This window comes from Tachypleus tridentatus, chromosome 7 (genome assembly GCF_004210375.1).
Source record: "Tachypleus tridentatus isolate NWPU-2018 chromosome 7, ASM421037v1, whole genome shotgun sequence".
Taxonomy (NCBI): domain Eukaryota; kingdom Metazoa; phylum Arthropoda; class Merostomata; order Xiphosura; family Limulidae; genus Tachypleus; species Tachypleus tridentatus.
Genome location: NC_134831.1, coordinates 5,535,234 through 5,553,101, shown reverse-complemented (window position 1 = coordinate 5,553,101; position 17,868 = coordinate 5,535,234). Strand labels below are relative to the sequence as shown.

Sequence of the window (17,868 nt, the reverse complement as noted above, 5' to 3'; positions counted from 1 at the left end):
AAGGTAACTACTCATCACCACCCACCGCCAACTTTTGGGATACTCTTTTACCAATGAATAGTGGGATTGAACGTCACATTATAACGCCCTCACGTAGCCCTCGAGTAGCTTTGCGCAAAATTAAAAAAACAAACAAATGAAACTTGGAACAGTAGTCCAACCCTATCGCTGTCGATATTTCAAGACTCACTCGCTTCGTGCATAATGGCGCGTGTATCATGTACACATCACTAGTATGTGACTTCTATTGGTACATCTCAACCGACATTTGTATGCGATATTTTGAACGAAATGTCCTCCTGTTTCATTTCTGCGATACCGGGTGTATGTTAAGTTTGATCTTTGTTCAATCTTTATGTTGGCTGTTTAATAAGAATAAAACCTTTCATTCACATAAACATACACACGCATACTGTTTCCAAACCAAGAAAGTGTGTTTCTCTTAAACACGCTTACATGAGGTTCTTCTTGCGTCAAAACAGTTTTACGTCATTAATTTTCAACAACACAATTTGATCATATTAGGCTATTAGGTTCGTATATTATTAGTTCAGGGAGTTTTATACAGTAAGTTATCGAAATCATTGTTAATATTGATTTCCTTATTATGTGTGTGAGATGATTAGAAAACCAGATAACTTAAGTGTAGGAAGCTTTGCACGATTGGCGTATATTTCAACCAATCAAAGCCAGCCCTTATCATTTAAATAATTATCAAGTTTTATCTTAAACTAACTAATTTTTACCACATTTGGATACCAAAATCTCGTTAAATTTAGATATTTAGTAGAAAGTTCGCAGTTTTCTTGCAGCTGATGTATTTCTTACCACGGTCTTTAAAAAGCACCTAGCGGTTAAATCAGGTAGCTAAAAAATTATAGCTACTAAATTTGGGACGGCTAGCGCAGATAGCCCTCGAGTAGCTTTGCGCGAAATTCAAAACAAACAAACAAACTATCTGTTTGTACCAAAAACATATTCACTGTTTTCCCTGATAGGGTCAAATCAACATTCTAACCATTCCTATCAGGTGATTGGCCACACAATTTATGTTTTACACGTTTCTTCTGCCTTCTCAAACGATTGTGGGTCACAACTTTGCTGGTTTATTAGAAATGGTTCAGCGATTCATTACAGCGTTAGACACGTTTTTATCCTTCTCTGAACTTGAACGGAGAAAAGAAAAAGAAATTATTATAACCATTCTGAATGAGTAAAATTATTATTTCTTGCTGGCCTAAAGTGGCGGAAATTCATCTTAAAAGCTACACCATAAGTTATCTTTGCTTTGCATACCACAGGTATCGAAACCCGGTTTCTTGTGTTGGTAAAACGAAAACATACTGCTGTGCCACTTGGAAGGGGAATTGTTATTTTGTATTAGTACAAAGCTACAGAAAGGGCGATCTGTAGCTATGTCAACCATGGGTATCGAAACCCGGTTTCTAGCGGTATAAATCGGCAGGCATAGCACTGTGTTCTAATTCTAATGCACTTGTATACTTTTTTGTGGAGATTTTGAAGATCACATTTGGTAAGAACCACAAAACGAGGAGAACAAACCATATGTCTTTGTGAAGTTAAAGACACGCACTGCATGCTTCAGAACAGTAAATAATAATGTTTGACATTTATATAAAATACGGCAATATATTTATGAATGTTTTGAACAAAAGTCTAGCTAATATTAAAGGGACTATAAGCGCCAAAATTTGGAGTACCAAGCAGGGGGTTAATGGTCTAAAAATACGTCGGTTTGGAGTTCGCTTTTTCAACGGAGATTTTTTTTCTTCTTTCTTGACGGAACGTAAGATCATTTGTGACCGACGTGACTAATTTCCTGTTTTCACTGTGTCAACTCTCAAGATAAACCAATTAATAATGTAACTACACGAACACAGGTAATCCGTTACTTTTTTTTTAAGTTTTGAAGCGATTAAAGGGGAAAAGAAACTGAACAGTGATCTGCACATTTACAAACGTTCCCGCTTTACAGCCGTAGATGGCACATGTTATTAGAAAAATATATACGTAAACATTCTCGAACATAATTTCCTAACGTGCTCTTCCACAGCTGTCAGCTTTCTGTAAGGTTTCTCGCCCTCTGTAATAGTGTGACTAATTTGAGAATGGTTGTGCGTTATTCCTGGTCTTAACATACCGACATACCGTTTACGTTTCACGTATTTTTACTCATGATACCTATTCACTGTCGGCCATATTTCCTTTCCCATAAAATCATCCGCAGTATGCCTGATGTGGTTCAAAATTAAGAGAATGCGTTTCCATGGCTTACATGAGCGATTATTTTTATTATCTTTTTTTTTTTTTTTTTTTTTACCGATGATCATAAATATTTCTTGCTAATTTGATCGATGCATCTAAAAAAATAATTGGCCTGGCATGTCTAGATGGTTATTGCGCTTGGCAAACACTATTTCTCGGGTTCGAATCCCCGTCACACCAAATATGCTCGCACTTTCAGTCGTGAGGACGTCATAATGTACGACCAATCCCACTATTCGTTGGTAAAAGAGTAGCCCAAGAGTTGGCGGTGGATAATGATAACTAGCAGCCTTCCCTCTAGTCTTAGACTGCTAAATTGGAGACAGCTACCGCTGATAGCCCTCGTATATCTTTGCGCGAAATTCAGAATGCAACAAATATTTAAAAAATGATGTAACACACAGACAGATGTCTTGGTCACTCCATATAACATCCCACTAAACAAACGATTTCCTCTGTTAAAATTAACCATGTCTTGCTCCAAATGATTTGTCTATTCTGTTGCTTACAGCTGTTTATGTAGTTTGTTATGCTTACTTGAATAATGTTTAGACAATGTATATTACAGACGCCTTACTGTTTGGACCGTACGTTGTAAGTGCACTAACAACATTTAGATGGTATTCTTTAAGTGAATGATGTTTGTTTTGGAATTTCGCACAAAGCTACTCGAGGGCTATCTGTGCTAGTCGTCCCTAATTTAGCAGTGTAAGACTAGAGAGAAGGCAGCTAGTCATCACCACCCACCGCCAACTCTTGGGCTACTCTTTTACCAATGAATAGTGGGATTGAACGTCACATTATAACGCCCTCACGGCTGAAAAGGTGAGCATGTGTGGTGTGACGGGGATTCGAACCCGCGATCTTCAGATTACGAGTCGAGTGCTTTATCCACCTGGCCAGGCCGAACCGCCTAGCGTAGATACCCCTTGAGTAGCTTTTACTCTTTACCAACGAATTGTGGGATTGACCGTCAAATTATAACGTGAAAGTAAACAGAAACAAATAAAAAAATTATAACGGTTCCGTCTGTTATGTGTTTTACATCATGAGAAACCGAATGGGTGATGAAATCACATTTTAGCGTCCAATCTTGTAGACTTCTGTCTTAACCGCTAAGGGAATAAAATGTTTATATACAATGTCGATATTAATTTTACTTGACTTCCGCTCTGAAGATTTTAGCATTGGATAAAAGACAGGGAAACAACCCTTGATATTGGCTTCAAAATCTTTAGGTAGCTCATATGTAATGCATTTTTTATTAGTTTAAAAATTCAAAACAATTTAAACCTAAGCAAAGTAATTTTAAATACTATAGACAAATTAATATGTTTGTTTAACATGACGCATGCGTACAAAGCTAACAATCGAGTATTGTCCTGTAAGATGTTCCATTCCCATCAACACTGTATAATTATTAGTTTATTACAACTTACAGCTTTCAGACTAAGTAACATTACTTTTTAGAACATCTACGACGTTTCACTACAAAGGAATAGGATGTTTGCTATTTAAATGAACATCTAACGATCTAATAGTGATCGAAACGTCGTACGTCCTCGAAAATCATATCTTCCTTACTGTAAAAGCTGTAACTTGTAATACATTAATACATAATCAGTAAGTAAATGCAGAACAAAACTATATAATCATGTTACAAACATCACTCAAATCTTGATTCGCAATGTGTGAGTTGAGGGCTCGAGTCACCGTTCTACCAAACATGCTCCCCATTTCAGCCGTTGGGACATTATAATGTGAGGGTCAAACTCAGTATTCATTTGTAAAATAGGCTCTACATGGCCAGGTGGTTAAGGCACTCGTAATCCGAGGGTCACGGGTTCGAATTCCCGTACCCCCAAACATGATCGCCCTTTCAGCTGTGAGGGCGTTATAATGTTACGGTAAATCCCACTATTCATTGGTAAAAGAGTATCCCAAAAGTTGGCGGTGGGTGGTGATGACTAGCTGCCTTCCCTCTAGTAGTGTTTTAGAGTTAAATTAGGGACGGCTAACGCAGATACTTCGCGCGTAGTTTTACGCGAAATTCAAAATGAATCATCCGATTTTAATTAAGGTAAAATAAACGTACGCATCGATGCGAGTGAGTTTAACTGATGTCGAGTTCAGTCTGTTTCTAGATACTTGTGTCAGCATAAAACTGTACTTTGTACTAAACCTTCAGTATATGAATAATATGAATCTTCATCAGTACCACGAGGTAAACCAATATCCTGGACAACCATTTACTCCTTGCCTTCATCGATACTTGTTTCATCATGTATAATCCTCGTTCGTCTCGAATCTGGATGGTGAACAGAGCACAAATGTCCAGGCTAACCTGACCTAACACACGCTACATGAAGCTGTTATAAAAACATACATACGTTATCATTTCTATACCAAAGAATCTACTTGAATTTAATCAGAAATAAACGATTTTCCTTCATTTAATTTGATAATCCAGATGAGAGTTTAATAAACCCAACTAATGTATTAAGTTTTGTCTTTTGCAAGTTTTCTGCGTGAGAGGACAAAAACAAATTAAGCATTTTATCAATAGATTTGAAACCGTTTTCGTCACGTGGAACTAAATAACAACAAATATATCTGATTCTGTTTCATATGGAGAAATAATATCTATTAGTTAGTTGTAATTTTATGTAAAGAATTTAAGACCATAAAACATATCGTGATGACCAGTTTTACCTCCAGAAAGATCATTTTCAGTAGAAAATAACCAAAATTAGAAAAAAGTATGCATAACAAATAGTTGATTTCTGAATGCATGCTTGCTTATGTATATAGTTCACATGCCTTACGTAATGGAATTTTCAAACAAACATAATACATGAACAAGTACGATTTGCTTGTAAGTATGCAAATACCTTCAATATTTGAAATCATTAGAAACTGAGTGACAAAAGTTAGAATTATGAAATGTGTAATAGCGTCCAGATAAAATCCTATATTCATTGAAATATTCAAGCAATCGTTGAGTCTTTTGACTTGCCAGCTGTGATTAGAAAACAATATAGCCCCAGGCTACCAGTTGCTTGATCTGGTTACAAAATAATATAGTTCCAGGCTACCAACTGCTTGATCTAATTACAAAATAATATATTTCCAGGCTACCAACTGGTTGATCTGGGTACAAAATAATATAGTTGCATGCAGCCAATTTCTTGATCTGCTTACAAACTAACTTTAATTATATACTGCTGACCAGAAAGAAAGCAACCTATCAGTATCATCCTATCACATAGACTAACGTTTTAACTGTCACTCTCATAACGCACCTATAACTTAAAGGGCGGTAAATAGTTTCTAATGTAGCACAGATTCGATCCCGGCTCGCCAGCATAGAAATAAAAAGCTTTACAGCAGCAGTAATCGTGCCATCTGAAAACAGTTTTCGTCAGAATTCTTTTATCTAAGTAGTTATAGAATGCAAATAATATAAACAATATAACACATTGCAACCAGAACAAATACGTTATACACAATGTAATCCATTGCACCTAGAACAAATACGTTATACACAATGTAATCCATTGCACCTAGAACAAATACGTTGTACACAATGTATCCCATTGCACCAAGAACAAATACGTTACACATAATGTAATCTATCGCATCTAGAACAAGCACGTTATAGACAATGTAACCCATTGTCCCTATAATAAACACGTCACAGACATTGTAAGCTATTGCTCCTAGGACAAATACATTATACACAATGTTACCCATTGTACCTACAACAAATGCATTGTACACAGTCCAACCCGTTGCATTTAGATCATGCAGGTTAGTGAGCTACGTTGAATAAATCCACTTGTAACGAAAGATGTTTTTGATAGCCTTTCATTAATGATTTTAAACAAATTCTGAACTTCGAGAAGAAAAATATCAACGACGATAAAAAAATAATTACAATTATAGATCATAAAATGTTTTTATTACTAGTGTTGATCTATTGAATAATTACTGTAAAAATGTCTAATTTACTAAACATTTTAAACACGTTTTAAGCCTCATTACTTGGTTACGGCTCCATTTCAAACCTAATTCGACTCTACCTCAGTGCCACTTCAGCATAGGTTTCATTGTTAAAGGCCAAGTCAGAAATAATCAGTGATGTCGAGAAACCCACTTGTAGAGAAAAATATATCAACCAACAAAAATAAATATATCTCACGAATCAAAAATCAGGAAACCATATACTGCTGCATACCATATATTCCCGACATCAGCAGACAAATAACCAACATTTGGCAAAAACTGGAAACAAAATATGACATTCCAGTTAATATCAATTTTTTCCAAAAACCTGGCACAAAACTGAGGTCCATACTATGTAAAAACTACATTGACAAAGATCACACCAATATTATTTATAAAATACAATGTGATAACTGCCACGACTTCTATATTGGAGAAACAAGTGGAAAAATGGAAACCAGATTTAAAGAACGTAAAAAGTCACCTTCACACGTTTTCGAACATTGCAAGTCAAATAAACACAACATAACCATAGAAAACACTCAAATACTAAATAAATAAACAAACATAAACAAACGCAAAATTAAAGAAGCCTTACTCATTTTTACAACAATACAAAGGAACACCTTCATACCTATATTAAAAATAATATAATAAATAATAATAATAAAATAAATATTATAAAATTATATATTCAAACATTTAAGCAAGCCCTCTACATTCCAACACTCAGTTACACAACCCGTTTCAAACATGTGGTCAGCTTCCGGTCAGTTACCTCTTTCTTTCTTTGTGAACCTGACGATGACCGAAGAAGGTCGAAACGTTGTTCGCTCCTCTACGTAAAACATATTCTCAACCCAAACTAGCCGTTTTTATATATATATTTTGCTCAGTCAGAAAACTGTGATGTAAAAGTCATACTATTACTCACTGCATGCTTTCTATAATTTAATGTATGAGGAAGACGGTTTCCCAGCGCCTATTTCAACAGTTCTACTGCACAGAAATTTATTATCTATGAGCGCTTCATCCGTTAAATAAATTGCCATGTCTTTTTATAAAATTGCGCGAAATATCCGTTTAACTCTCTAGCTATTTGAGGTATGCAACAGTACAACAAATACGTTAACAAAGCAGCTTGTCTACACCTGATTTGTTTCCCTTTTTCAGACGGAGATTCTTCTTGACTGTATTACGTGCTGTTACTTCGGACAAATGGACAACTTTTGTCACTGAACTTGGTGTTTTTGCTTTCTTATTTCTTACCCTGCACTTTGCCTACACAGCTGAGATACGACTTGTTGTATATTTCTTTCTGAATGGTCCCGGTGCCCCAAGTTGATCAACAATCCTTTGTTTTCCAACGCCATTAAACACAATAGATACCACCATCTCGTAAATTAAAAATACAGATCCAAACACAACTTTATATTCTAAGTATACAGTTATTTTGTATGAAAAAGGCTGTTACACACATTTCCACAAAGCAGTATAGGTTGCATCGCACTACCTACGAAACGCCAAGTAATACCAGATTGTAGTTCTGATACATTCCGGACTTCTACAGGCTGTGTTTTTCATGTCACTTGGCCCTGCATGGCCAAGCATGTTAAGGCGTGCTGACTCGTAATCTGAGTGTCACGGGTTCGCATCCCCGTCGCGCCAAACATGCTCATCCTTTCAGCCGTGGGGGCATTATAGCGTGACGGTCAATCCCACTATTCGTTGGTAAAAGAGTAGCCCAAAAGTTGGTGGTGGGTGGTGATGACTAGCTGTCTTCCTTCTAGTCTTACACTGCTAAATTAGGGACGGCTAGCACAGATAGCCCTTGAGTAGCTTTGTGCGAAATTCAAAAAACAAACAAACCAACAAATTATGTCGCTTGTTTGTATGTTGGTTTCAATATCACGTACTCAGAGACGTGTGAACACATGTTTTAAGTACTGACACGGACATAAAACGTTTATGTTTTGGAAGAAAATATTTGTTTCAAAGTATTAGCTCTTGGATAAGTCGTCTTATTTAAATACACTCGGTTCGTGTTGCTATATAAGAGCTCTAATTTGAAATGAAGCATTATATTTTCAGACATTGATATAGTTTTGCTATTTTCTAAAAAAATACAGTCTGATTATAGGCGTTTAGAAGAAAAAATACTCGTTTTGTTTTTTTTTTGGGGGAATTTCGCGCAAAGCTACACGAGAGCTATCTACGTTAGCCGTCCCTAATTTAGTGGTGTAAGACTAAAGGGAAGGCAGCTAGTCATCACCACCCAACGCGAACTCTTGGGCTACTCTTTTACCAACGAATAGTGGGAGTGACCGTCACATTATAACGCCCTAAAAGTAAGGTAATCCTACAGTCGACTATGTGGACTACAACTAATACCCTCATCTACAATTCTTTACGCCTTATCGCAGTTTCTTCTTCATTGGGTTTTTGTCTACCACTAGTAGCCATTCTTCAAGCTTCGGAGTGACTTTGACTGAGTAAGTTTATATATATATTTTATTTTCCCTTCAGGGGCTCTTCCTTCATTTCGTATCTACATAAATCTCGCTCTGTTGCGAGATGTGCCTGACAAGATATTCTTCAATTAGAAATATGCACTGTATCGCCGTGTTGACTCGCACTTTTACTTTTATGGCTTCGCAATGTTCACTGTTGAGTTAGTGTGTTCCTCAGGCTTCGTATGTAGTAAATAACCTCACAGTGTACTTGCTTCACAAACTTGTCCATTCTGGACCATACCATCATTGGACTGCATGAGTAAAGCAATAGAAGATAGCTCCCTATCGCGGCCATGCTTTGTTTTGAATAAATCGATATTCTATGTTTTTCAAAATACGGTTTCATGGTCACCTGTTGCACTGTCTCAGATGATGACGTTTCTCTGGTCTCTCCAACGTGTCCTAAACCCCTTTTCTTCAATTGAAGTATGGGAGCCCTTACCACTTTCCAGTTTTAAACTTCTGGGGTTGTCGACCACAGAGAAATCCTATTGAACGGGTTCCACACAAAATGCAAAGCAGGTTGGTGGTGTACTGCGGGTGTAGATGAGATGATATCCTCCAATGCGAGTTATATAGTCACAAAGAAGTGAGACGTCAAATTGCCTTTCACCTTTCGACTAAGAGCCCTCATCCTACCCCTTGGCAGTTGGGTGTTAGATTTCAAATGGAACCAATCAACACACGTTTATGGTTGTCTATATTATTCTCTCGACCAATCTTCATCTATATTATAGGTCACAGTGGAGTTAAAGAGGGATTTTTCCAGTTTTGTCTCCTTTGATAGCCTTCGTTGTATTTTATGCCTAGGAAGGTTTTGTTTTGTTTTAATTTCGCGCAAAGCATTTCGAGGACTATCTGCGCTAGCGGTCCCTAATTTAGCAGTGTAAGACGAGAGGAAGGTGCTAGTCATCATCACCCACCGCCAACTCTTGGACTACTCTTTTACCAACGAATAGTGGGATTGACCGTAACTTTATAATGTCTCTACGGCTGGAAGGACAAGCATGTTTAGTGTGACGGGGATTCAAACCCGCGACTTTCATATTATAAATCGAGCGCCTTTACCACATGGCCATGCTGGGCCTATATGCCGAGGAAGTTATGCTTTTAAAATATTTCCGGTCAATTTAGCTGTTCAGGAAGTAGATGTTTGTTATATGGATATCCTTTCGATACCAAATATCAAGTCCCCAGATTGATAGATCTAATATATTACATGTCTTATACTCGGGAGTCATAGTGTTTCTAGTTTCTCTCTGGTCTCTTGGACTTGAAGTGAAAACAGTATAATTCTCATCCTTCCCCTGTACGGATGACAGATTTTAGTGGCATAGGTGTACAGGTTTTGGATGTATTTGACTTACCGAGTATGATCCATTGCACGCTAGCCACTCTGCAGCTAAAGGCACATCGCAAACTAACGTGGCAGGGGTTTAGTTTAGAGAGAGAGAAATATTTCTCTCTCCAACTGGGGTGTTCAGGAACGTTGTGATTCCTCTTCGTCCCCTTTCGTGGAAGGTTATTGAATTTAGCTAGGGTTTTGTTTTTCTTTTATTTTGACTCTTTTTGGGTGAAGGAGTGAAGTTGGTCATAATTAATATTCATGAGCGAGGCAAAGGTAGCACCGGAGAAAACAGCCAGAACTCGTCCCGAAAGACAGATGGCATAGTAAATATGAACATAAACACGAAACGACCCAATTCAGGGCATGGTAATAAAGTTGCCTTGGCTGGGATCTAAAGATCCAATGCCTAAGATTTTGCTGTAAGGGGAAACGGGAGTGCCCTGAGAAAACCCACTTTCACAGAACAGGCGCCGGAATATTTACCTGTCCTGTGCCCGAGAAAAGGCACATCTCTTAATTTATCTACTTTTATACTCTGTGTGATTGAGTTCCATATATATTTTCTTGGTTGGAATCATTGGATGTGCTCCTTTCGCTTTCCGTTTTTATTTCCTTAGCATTTCATACAAAAGTGGTGTGATTGCCCTCATCACATCTTTGGATCTAACTCTCTCTAATTTCCAGGTATACCCTTTGGAGACTTTGAGAGGGTTACTTCTGGCATTCCCGTGCAATAGTCCCACTACTTCTCAATATTGCTGGTGGAGCTGAGTGCAGCATTGAAAGTTATAATTTACCTATAATGAATATGCATTTCCGATACGTACCTACCCCACTCCCTCACATTTCCCATCCTTCTTCCCAATTTTCCTCTTCTGCTAACGTCTTCTGCCAAACTTCGAACTCATAATTCGGTAGAGGTGTATAAACGAGTTACATATGTTACGTGACTATGTCACAATCCTGTTGGTGAAGAAGAGATATATTGTGATTTGCATAAAGACATGTTGGAATCATTCGATTCCAATAAGGTGGAGAAGAAAACTTGCGGCATGCGTAAAGAAAAGGTTCACATATAGAGAGCAGCACTGGACGAGAATAGCTAATCTTGTGAAGTACATACAGTCATGTGAAAAAGTTAGGACACCCTACTCCCTAATAGCTAGTGTTACTCCCTTTGGCTGAAATAACTGCAGTGAGACGCTTCTTGTAGGCATCTACCAGTCTCTGACATCGGTCTGAAGAACGTTTGCCCCACTCCTCAATGCAGAATTATTTCAGCTGTGAGATGTTTGAGGTGTTTCTTGCATGTACAGCCTGTTTCAAGTCACCCCACAGCATCTCAATGGGATTAAGATTTGGGCTTTGACTCGGCCATTCCAGGACTCTCCATTTCTTAGTTTTCAGCCAGTCCTTCGTGAATTTACTGGTATATTTTGGGTCATTGACGTGTTGCAGGGTCCAGTTCCGCTTCAGCTTTAATTTTCTGACAGATGGTCTCACATGATCCTCAAGCACCCTCTGATACACAGTAGAATTCATGGTGGATTCTATGATTGTGAGCTGTCCAGGTCCTGCTGCAGCAAAGCAGCCCCAAACAATGACACTTCCACCTTCATGCTTCACAGTTGGTATGAGGTTCTTTTCCTGGAATACTGTATTTGGTTTACGGCAAACATATCCTCTGTTCTGATGTCCAAATAATTCAATTTTGGACTCATTTGTCCAAAGAACATTATTCCAGAAGTCCTGGTCTTTGTCTACATTCTCTCTGAAATACTTAAGTCTGGCCTTGATGTTTCTCTTAGAGAGCAAAGGTTTCCTCATTGCACACCTCCCATGCAAGTTAAATTTGTGCAGTCTCTTTCTGATTGTAGAGGCATGCACTTTCACATCAACAGTAGCCAGAACCTGGTGTAGGTCCCGTGATGACATGTTACGGTGTTTGGAGACCTCTTTTAGCATCTTGTGGTCTACTCTCGGAGTGAACTTGTTTGGTAGACTACACCTGGGCATGTTGGCAGTTATTTTGAAAGCCCTCCACTTGTTGATTATTTTCCGGACAGTGGAATGGTTGATTTCAAAATCCCTTACCAGACTCATAAGCTGCTACAATTTTCTTTTTGAAGGCCTCAGGCAGCTCTTTTGCTGTTACCATGGTGCTCACTCTCACTTTAACAGTCAGGAGCACACCAAACTAAATGTTTGAGGTTTGAATAAGACAAGCCTCATTCAAAATGCTGAGTCAAAATCTTCTAATCATGTGCACCTGGTGTGATACACCTGTGTGGGAGTTGAGCCATTTTAAGTGGGAATAAATGTGAGGGTGTCCTAACTTTTTCCTCAGTTAGAATATGCATTTTTGTAGAATTAATATTTACAGTTGATCTTGAAAAGTCTTTTCTTCAGTTTTAATTGTTTAGTTATATTCCTATAATTTCTCAGTATTGTTAAAATTGAGATTAAATATCTATATATCCAAAAATGTTACAAAAATACACAGGCTTTCATAGGGTGTCCTAACTTTTTCACATGATTGTAAGTACCCATTGGAAAATTATAACTTTTATCTACTATGTAAGCTAACTGTGATAACTAATGTTACATATTATTTATTGTTTGAATTTCTACTTCTTTGACGAGTTGACTTTCTGTAACTGATTCTTTGACTCAGGAGATTGTATTTATCTCTTCTTCATATATAAATTCCCAACGGAAATGAAAAAAATATATAGTAAAATTGTGCACAATTTGGATTCTTTGACAAAAAAAATATGTTAAAAATAAATGTATGAATTAAAAACAACATTCTAATATCCTAAATAATGGGACAAATGTTACAATAACAACGTTTTTAAATGGTTCACACCAATTAGTCAAGTGGTAAGTGGCAGTTAACAGTCAACTTTTCTTAAAGTCTGAAGTTATTTCATTGAACAGGGCAATGTCTACCAGTTTATATGCAAAAACGGCTCGTTTGGGCTGAGAAAACACTTTTACATAGAAGAGCGAACAACGTTTCGAGCTTCTTCGGTCATCGTCAGGTTCACAAAGAAAGAGGTAACTGACCGGAACCTGACGATGACCGAAGAAGGTCGAAACGTTGTTCGCTCTTCTATGTAAAAGTGTTTTCTCAGCCCAAACGAGCCGTTTTTGCATATAAATTTCTCAACAAGTGGGTTCTCGTCATCACTGATTAATGTCTACCAGTCAAGCACACTAAACGAATTTCAGAAAAAGTGGATTTGTTTTACTTTTGTTTAGCTTTAAATATTTATATATATATATGTATATGTGCATTTCTGAGATATAATGTATTCTAATATTTATGGAGTTTTGAGAGACTTAACTGTTTCTCCTTGGTTTTCTGTTCCAAGCTGTGCAGGAAGAGCATTATATTGGCGAAACTCTATCTTTAACAAAAGCCATGGCAGGTAAAAAAATGCATTATGTTCTTTATAGAAAAAAATAAATTTATAGTTCTGTGTATCTACTGTTTTAGAAGTACATTGTTAGCGAAATTAAATTTCTTCAATGTATTAACAGGTTCCGGCAGAGGGTGCTTATTTATACGACGCTGTTTACGTATACGCAAGAGCACTAAATGATTGTTTAGCTGATGGCCAAGACCCTTTTGATGGGAAACTAATCTTTGACTACATGAAACGCAGAACGTACCAAAGTAAGTTTAATTACGTAAGCTTTAAGTAATTAGCGAATTGAAAATTATTCTGGATTAGATGTAATAATTAGTCTTAATTATTGTTTATTTTTAATTATATTAATCATGATTCATATATGCGTTTTAATTTAGCTGTTATATGACACATACAGATGATTTTTTTCCATATTATAAGTCACACATTAGTTCTTTCTTTTTAAGAGCATTGGATCTGAGATTGGTTTATATTTCGTATTCTCAAGAAAAACATTATATTTTTATTTTTTTATATTGTTTAGGAAGAGTATTCACGATGAAACTTAGTAGAATAGACAGCCAATAGAATACTACGAAAACTGACTATACCATACACACATTGACCTGAAAATGAAAAACCGAAAGCTTTCGAAACGTCGTCTTTTACACATGTGTTTCTACTACAGGCATTTGCCGTCCATTCAACTGAGTTTCATTATATTTAAGATATCAGAAATCAGTCCTTCAGAATAATACAGAAAAAAGTAGTTTACTTTAATTTTCAATTGAAAATATTTTCCATTTATTTTTCCTTCAGGCTTCGAATTGTACACGACACTAAATACAACACTTTAAAACCAAGTATCACTTTTATTATTTGAATAGCTTAATAAAAGTGTAAACGCAATCATTCAGCGTATACTGAAGAATAATTACTATTATAGTTGCTTTAAGTATTTTTTTTACTCTAAACGCCTATAATCAGACTGAAATTAATGTCTGAAAATATAATGCTTCATTTCAAATTAGAGTTCTCATATAACAACACGAGCCGAGTGTATTTGAATAAGACAACTTATCTAAGAGCTAATAATTTGAAACAAATATTTTCTTCAAAAACATGAAAGTTTTATGCCCGTGTCAGTACTTAAAACACGTTTTTACACATCTCTGAGTATATGATATTGAAACCAATTTACAAACAAGCAAGTGACATGAATACACAGCCTGTAGAAGTCCGCGGATAAATGTAATGTATCAAGATTACAATCTGGTATTACTTGGCGCTGCATAGGTAGTGCGATGCAACCTAAAATATAGTGCTTTGTGTAAATGTATGCAACAGCCTTTTTCACATAAAATAACTGTATACTTAGAATATAAAGTTGTGTTTGGATCTGAATTTTTAATTTACGAAATGGTGGTATCTATTGTGTTTAATGGCATTGGAAAACAAAGTATTATTGATCAACTTGGGGTACCGGGACCATTCAGAAAGAAATCTACAATAAGTCGTATCTCAGCCGTATAGACAAAGTGCAGTGTCTCGTAAGAAATAAGAAAGCAAGAACACAAAATTCAGTGACAAAAGTTGTCCATGTGTCCGAAGCAACAGTATGTAATACAGTCAAGAAGAATCTCCGTCTGAAAAAGGGAAACAAATCAGGTCTAGACAAGCTGCTTTGTTAACATATTTGTTGTACTGTTGCATACCTCAAGTAGCTAGAGAATTAAACGAATATTTCACACAATTTCACAAGAAGACATAGCGGTTTATCTAACGGATGCAGAGCTTATAGATTTCTCTATAACAGAACTGTTGAAATGGGCACTGGGAAACCATCTTCCTCATACACTAGATTATAAAAAGCATGCAGGGAGCAGTAGTATGACTTTGACATCACAGCTTTTGATTGGCCCTTTAGCAATGAAACCTACACTCAAGTGGCACTGAGGTAGAGTCGAATTAGGCTTGATATGGAGCCGTAACCAAGTAATGAGGCTTAAAACGTGTTTAAAATGTTTAGTAAATTAGACATTTTTACAGTAATTATTCAATAGATCAACACTAGTAATAAAAACATTTTATGATCTATAATTGTAATTATTTTTTATCGTCGTTGATATTTTTCTTCTCGAAGTTCAGGATTTGTTTAAAATCATTAATGAAAGGCGATCAAAAACATCGTTCGTTACAAGTGGATTATTTCAACGTAGCTCACTAACCTGCATGATCTAAATGCAACGGGTTGGACTGTGTACAATGTATTTGATCTAGGTGCAATGGGTGACATTGTGTACAATGTATTTGTTCTAGGTCCAATGTGTTACATTGTGTATAATGTATTTGCTCTAGGTCCAATGAGTTACATTACGTAAAACGTATTTGTTTTAGGTGTAATGGATTACATTGTGTATAATGTATTTGTTTTAGGTGTAATGGATTACATTGTGTATAATGTATTTGTTTTAGGTGTAATGGATTACATTGTGTATAATGTATTTGTTTTAGGTACAATGGATTACATTGTGTATAATGTATTTGTTTTAGGTACAATGGATTACATTGTGTATAATGTATTTGTTTTAGGTACAATGGATTACATTGTGTATAATGTATTTATTTTAGGTGCAATGGGTTACATTATGTAAAACTTATTTGTTCTAGGTGCAATGGGTTACATTATGTAAAACTTATTTGTTCTAGGTACAATGGATTACATGGTATATAATGTATTTGTTCCAGGTGCAATGGGTTACATGGTGTATATGGACGAAAACGGAGACGCTGAAGGAAATTACACTGTGGTTGCTAGGAAACCACTTCCTGGTGTTCCAGGAGAATTCGGGATTTTCCGTGTCGGAATGTTCATGCTTCCAGAAAATAGCAGTGGTTTTCCGGTATGTCTTCTTAATTAAACTGTAATATTTCTCACAGTTGTACGGAAGGTATTAGATTAATCGGATTCTATAACTACTTAGGTAAAATAGTTTGTAAGAAAACTGCTTCCAGATGGCACGATTACTGCTATAGTAAAGGTTTTATTTCGATGCTGGCGAGCTGGGATCGAAGCTGTGCTATACTAGAAACTATTTAGTGCCCTTTTAGCTGTAGGTGCGTTATAAGAAGTGACAGTTTAAACGTTAGTCTATGTGAAAGGATGATACTGACTGGGTGCTTTCATTCTGGTCAACAGTACAAAGTTAGGGGATGTAGTAGATAACCACAGTAGCTACGTTATATTAAAAAAAATTGTCGTCCTGAGAACTTTGAAAAACATCTCGAAATAAATAATGACTTTATACCATAATAGTTTTATGTTAAATATAACTAAATCCATACCAATGATATATTTGAAAATGTCTGAGGGAACATCATATACGTTCATTTAGAAGTTAAATGGTTGTAACTGATAAGAAAGCAAATGTTAAAATAAGGTATGTAAACCATTCTATAAGGTTTATTTAGTATTTGTTTTGAAAATACTGAAAAATACTGTTTTGAGCAAAGCGTATTTGTATTTTGAAACACTTTGTTTAGTATTGATTTGTAAAAATGAATAACATGGTAGAGTGGACTCAGTATGTAATGTCACAGTAGACTCAGTATGAAGTGTCTCAGCAACAGGGTACAGTAAACTAAGTATGTAGTAGCTCAATGACAGGGTACAGTAGACTCAGTATGTAGTAGCTCAATGGCAGGGTACAGTAGACTCAGTATGTAGTATCTCAATGGCAGGGTACAGTAGACTCAGTATGTAGTGTGTCAATGACAGGTACAGTAGACTCAGTATATACTGTCTCAATAAGAGGGTACAGGAGACTCAGTATGTAGTGTGTCAATGACAGGTACAGTAGACTCAGTATGCTAGTGTCTCAATGATAGGGTACAATAGGCTCAGTAAATAATGTCCGTCAAAACAATTAACAGTGAATAAAAAATAAAATGTTTACACATAATACAGTTAAGACGTTTGTAGCATTCATGAACACTATTCAGTAAATACCAATACCAGGTGCTCTACTTGGAAGATACAGTGGACTGGGTAGGCGATGGACCACCAAAAGACGGGCCTGAGTGTGGATTCCAAAATGAAAAGTGTATTAGTAAGTTAAGCTTTCATGTTCCTAAGTTAAATTATCATCGAATGCACATTGTATTGATTAGACCATATTGATCTGTGTTGAAATTCTAATAGTTTAACCATAAGATGGCAGTAAAACTAAATTTCAACAAACAGAAATCAGTTAGAGAAATCACGTTTGCCAAGATAAATATATTACTTGATTAAAATATT

The 17,868-nt window shown here is 36.3% G+C and overlaps 1 protein-coding gene across 1 annotated transcript in view; it reads left to right on the top strand.

Moving 5' to 3' along the window:
- Positions 1-17,868, top strand: part of LOC143255037 (guanylate cyclase 32E-like) — a 158,913-nt gene that overhangs the window by 105,428 nt on the left and 35,617 nt on the right. The window contains exons 5-7 of the mRNA XM_076510055.1: positions 13,699-13,834; positions 16,317-16,471; positions 17,587-17,677. Coding sequence (XP_076366170.1) covers positions 13,699-13,834; positions 16,317-16,471; positions 17,587-17,677 — 382 coding nt within the window. The remainder of the gene's footprint in view (positions 1-13,698; positions 13,835-16,316; positions 16,472-17,586; positions 17,678-17,868) is intronic.